Genomic DNA, 5536 nt, shown 5'->3' on the forward strand with positions numbered 1-5536 from the left:
GCGAGTGCAGCACTGGGGGAGTGCAGCACTGGGGGAGTGCAGCACTGGGGGGATGCAGCACTGGGTGGGTGCAGCACTGGGGGGAGTGCAGCACTGGGTGGGTGCAGCACTGGGGGGAGTGCAGCACTGGGGGGCCGGAATGCAGCACCGGCGGGGGGGGGGGTGGTGTGCAGCACAGAGGGATAGCTACACTGGGCGAGAGCTGCATTGGGGGAGTTCAATATAGAGTCATGGAGCTGTACAGCACGGAAGCAGTCCCTACAATCCAACTCGTCCATGCTGACCAGATATGCTTACTTAATCTAGTCCCACCTGCCAGCATTTGGCCCATATTCCTCTCAACCCTTCCTATTCATATACCCATCCAGATGCCTTTTAAATGTTGTAATTGTACCAGCCTCCACCACTTCCTCTGGCAGCTCATTCCATACACGTACCACCCTCTGTGTGAAAAAGTTGCCCTTTTGGTCCCCTTTACATCTGTCTCCTCTCACCTTAAACCTATGCCTCTAGTTCTGGACTCCTCTACTCTGGGGAAAAGACCTTGTCTATTTACCCTATCCATGCCCCTCATGATGTTATGAACTTCTATAAGGTCACCCTTCAGCCTCTGATGCTCCAGGTAAAATAGCCCCAGTCTATATTCAAGGAGGAGAAAGTGAGGTCTGCAGATGCTGGAGATCAGAGCTGAAAATGTGTTGCTGGAAAAGCGCAGCAGGTCAGGCAGCATCCATGGAACAGGAGAATCGACGTTTTGGGCATAAGCTCGAAGAAGGGCTTATGCCCGAAACGTCGATTCTCCTGTTCCCTGGATGCTGCCTGACCTGCTGTGCTTTTCCAGCAACACATTTTCAGCCCAGTCTATATTCAGCCTCTCCCTGTGACTCAAACCCACCAAGCCTGGCAGCATCCTTGTAAATCTTTTCTGAACTCTTTCAAGTTTCACATCATGCCTAGAGCAGGGAACTGAGGGAAAGCAGCACCGAGGGAGTGCAGCTCTATTGCAAGTACTATCTTTTGGAATGGACTTGGGACCAAAGCACTGTATGTCCTCTCAAGCATCCACAGAAGATCCCTTTCCACTCCGGGCCAAATGTTTCCTTCAACCAACAGAAACAAGTACCTGATCATTATCAGATTGCTGTGTGTGGGAAGTTGCAGTTTGCACAGCTTAGCTACGTGTTAGCGAGTTTCGAGAAGATCTATACAGTCAAGCAAAACTAATGTCATTTACAAAGTACCATGCAAGAACTGTAACAAACACTACATTGGACAAACAGGCAGAAAACTGGCCACCAGGATACATGAACATCAATTAGCCACAAAACGACATGACCCTCTCTCACTAGTATCCTCACATACAGATAAGGAAGGACACCACTTCGACTGGGACAACACATCCTTCCTAGGACAAGCCAAACCGAGACATACACGAGAATTCCTAGAAGCATGGCATTCCAACCGGAACTCTATCAACAAACACATTGGCTTGGACCCCATTTACCAACCCCTGAGAAAAAGAACAGGAAATGACATCATCACAGGAAATGACATCACCAACTCAAAGGAACCCAAACATATAAATAGAAAGCAGGAAACATCAGCAGTGTTTTGTCCGGAGGCTCACTGAAGATGTTACCTAGAATGGTGACGGAACATCTGAAAATGAACCTTTCAGCTCAGCGAGCAAATCTACATTCATTTAGCTATGTGTTCTACAGCAAAACAGTGACTACATTTCAGCTAGTATTTCATAAATTGTGAAGCATGATCTGCACTCTGTGAACTCGATCGCTTGGCAAAATTTTAATTCTACATTTGACAGACCAATTTGTGAAAGCCGGGAAATAAAAATTCCTAGTGTTTAAATTTCCACATTGTTCAAGAGAGTATTCTGCATCTGAATATCTGCACATACAGAGCCCTCTTGAATGAAAATTGTACTTTCGGATTAACTGATAAGGCAGTGAGGGTTTTAAACATACAAACCTTTTTTGAAATGTTGTAATGGTTTTATTTGGACTTGTTTATGATCTTCCCCCTATTTTCGGAGTATAAGAAAGTATCAAATGAGAAAAGACCATTCAGTCCAATGTACTTACTGAAACCCCTCCAACCTCTCATTGAGGAGACTAACCGCAGGTAAAACTTGCAGTAAAGTGCTCCTACTGCTGCAGGAAAATGAGAGTAACCTAGTGCTCTTGACTACGTTAATGCCCAGACTAGTGACAGGGCAACATCCCACACCAGGATACGAAGCCTTAATGCTGTTAGCTGTGTGGATGCACGGATCTTGTATCTTTCTCTTCCCTACTGTAACTGTCTCACTGTGTCTGACTGGTCAGAAAATACTGCGCACTCAAGGCTGGGCTTACTCATGGCATCCAACATAATATGCACGAAGTTCAGGCGGTCATCTTCCAAAGTGCTTTCGGGCTTGGCGGGAACGTTGAGGAATCCGTATCTCTCTTTGTTGCACACGTACATCTGAACCTCTGAGGAAACAAAACAGCGACAAGTGAGGTGATCAACACTTGACCGGGCCTCTCAAACAACTCCTTCCTGCTGCCTGATCCCATAACCTCGTGTAGATTCCAGCCCACTCCTGCATCAGTCTGCGGTCTCTCATTAAACCAATTCCCATCCTTAATATTCCCCTTGGCTCGGCAGCTGACTGTTCAACTATCCGTGCTGTCGGTGGGATTTAAAATAAAATACAAATATTTTGATTTTGTTTTTGTGCGGGATGTGGGCATTGTTGATCCAATCCTAGTTCACAGAATCACGGAAGCATTAGGCCAGGACACCATTTGCACCATCTCTCCAAATAGGTTGGCACATGCCACCTGGAAGTGTGGTGGAGACAAGTTCAGTTGATTCACTGAAGAGGGCACTGGGCGATTATTTGGGCAAATATTACATGAAAGGGTATGGGGCAAAAAGCAGGAGACTGGCACTAGGTACTGAGGCTCATTTCAAGAGCCAGGCCGAATGCCTTCCGTCTGCGCTGTGAGACATCTGCCACTCTGCAAACTGGCAGAGCAGGCTGGATGGGCTGAACAGCCTGCCCCTACATTCCCAGAGAGTGGAGCCACAGGATCCCACAGCCACACGTCGCATTTATATAGCGTCTCACAGAAGTGTTATCTGAAAAGGATTGGCACCGAGTCAGGGATGGCAGAACACGTGACCAAAGTGTTAAAAGGAGCGCAAGAAGGTGATTAAAGGTTGGAACGCACTGATCTGATTCCATGGGAAACTTCAAAGGGAAATTAGCCATGTCCTGGAAGGGGACTACTTTAACACATTTTGAGTAGAAAGCCCTGGGGTGGGGACTCTATCGAACAGGCAATGCAAGCAGAATGGGCCAACGACCTCTTTCTGCACTGTAAGATACTTTGAAAAGGAATGAGAAAGAGAGAGAGATAGAAAGAGAGAGAGAGAGATGGAAAGGTGAAGGAGGGAAGCTAAGAGTGTCAGGTCAACCATCATCCCTGAGTAAACAGCCATCAATGAGTGAAGTGAAGAGGATATTTATGGAGATGTGACGAGTTTAAGGAGTAGGTTTTATTGGGATGCAGAATATTGGATGGGGAGCAATCTTAGTGGGGTATAGTGGTGAGAAAGAGCAAACTGGGAGCAGAGGTAGGCAGAAGAAACAAAGGTCAGTGTAATTGTGTTTACATAGACCTTGGGCATCAGTGAGTGTGTCCATTTGATGGCTGTCCCAGGTCACCCCAGGAGAAGGTGGTGGTGAGCAGCCTATGTGCTGTAGCTATTTTTAATTACAAAATTATAATTTATTAATGGAAAATCATTATTTGCATTTACAGCTACTAAAGCAATCTTTGCATATCAAGAAAACCAATAATTGACATTTCTTACTGTTGCATAAACCAAAGGTATTTCTTACTCATGCAGGCCATTACTTACATACACTGAGGCAATGAGAGGGTCTGATAATGGAATGGCCCCTCATTATACTTTCATGGAAAGACTTTAGACAGTGGTCTTTCCTGTGTGCTGGACATAGACCAACACAATGTCAACAGCTACAGAGTGAATGGGGATATACTTAAGGGAAAGCAGTTCAGAAACGCAAACAGAAATTGCTGGAGAAACTTAGCAGGTCTGACAGCATCAGCAAAGACAGAAAGCAGAGTTAACGTTCCTTTACCAGCGACTCAAGGAAGCATTCTAAAGAAGGGTTACTGAACCTGAAACATTAACTCTGCTTTCTCTCTCTACAGATGCTGCCAGACCTGCTGAGACTTTCATAGACTCCCTACAGTGTGGAAACAAACATCTGGCCCAACAAATCTACACTGACCCTCTGAAGAGTATTCTACCCAGATCCATTCTCCTACTCTATTACTGTACCCCTGACTAATACACCTAACCTTACATATCCCTGAACACGACGGGCAATTTAGCATGGCCAATTCACCTGACCTGCACATCTTTGGATTGTGGGAGGAAACCAGAACATCTGGAGGAAACCCACACAGACACGGGGAGAATGTGCAAACTCCACACTCACCCGAGGCTAGAATTGTACCTGGGTCCCTGGTGCTGTGGGGTATCATGACCCTTTCACAAGAAACTGAAAAAAAAATCCTTCGATTACCCTTGGATTTTCAAGTCTCTTGATTTTATTGTAGAAACCTGCTTGCTTGCTGTGAAAGGTGGTTGCCAGGTCAGAGTCAGAAACAACAACAATTTCTCAAGTGCTGTCCATTTATAGAATTAGTTGAGTTGGAGTGGAGAATGTGTATATATATATCTACACTTGGGGTTGAGGTGTTGCAGATAAAGTCCAACTTGATATCATTATTCACTCTAGCTAATTAAAGGCATACAGCCCAGTTTGTGTGTCATTAGGTTGTAAAGGGAATTTTTCTTTCCTTTCCTCCCTTTCACACAGCGAAGCAATGGGGCGGCACAGTGGCTCAGTGGTTAGCACTGCTGCCTCACATCACCAGGTTCGATTCCACCCTCGGGAGACTGACTGTGTAGAGTTTGCACATTCTCCCAGTGTCTGTGTGGGTTTCCTCCCATAGTCCGTTCTGAGCACACACGACGCTGACTACCTGCGGCACGACACGAGAAAGCAAACACAATGATGTCATCGAAGGACCAGGAGAACTCTGGGTGTGGCGGGAAAAACGCCAGGTCCCGTGAGGCCTCCTTCTGCAGGTCCACCAGCACGGTCGAGTGCACCATTGGAACCGGGAAGCAGCCCAACCGCTGCCGGTGTCTCGTGGGGAAATACTCGGTCGTCCTGCGGTAATAACCCTCGAGCGAAACAGAGAAAAAAAAACAGGAAGTCAGCGCAAGGCCGCAGTCCCGGGGAGACCGTTAACATCAACCGCCATATTGGGATTTGTCAAAATGGAGGCGGGAGGGATGAGGACGAGGATGGGGTTCTGTAGGGGATATGGAGAGGGGAGGTTAGGGAGGGACGGAGGAAAGGAGAGGGCAGAGGAATGGTGGAGGAGGCAAGAGTGGAGGAGGGGTTGGGGCAAGAGGGTGGGGG

General features: G+C 46.9%; 1 protein-coding gene across 2 annotated transcripts in view; it reads right to left on the bottom strand.

Moving 5' to 3' along the window:
* cercam (cerebral endothelial cell adhesion molecule) overlaps positions 1–5536 on the bottom strand; it is a 119757-nt gene that overhangs the window by 65808 nt on the left and 48413 nt on the right. For both annotated transcript variants that reach the window (XM_043720436.1, XM_043720437.1), the window contains exons 5-6: positions 5091–5295; positions 2376–2495 (exon numbers count right to left, since the gene is read on the bottom strand). In XM_043720436.1, the coding sequence (XP_043576371.1) occupies positions 2376–2495; positions 5091–5295 (325 nt within the window). The remainder of the gene's footprint in view (positions 1–2375; positions 2496–5090; positions 5296–5536) is intronic.

This window comes from Chiloscyllium plagiosum, chromosome 30, assembly GCF_004010195.1.
Source record: "Chiloscyllium plagiosum isolate BGI_BamShark_2017 chromosome 30, ASM401019v2, whole genome shotgun sequence".
Taxonomy (NCBI): domain Eukaryota; kingdom Metazoa; phylum Chordata; class Chondrichthyes; order Orectolobiformes; family Hemiscylliidae; genus Chiloscyllium; species Chiloscyllium plagiosum.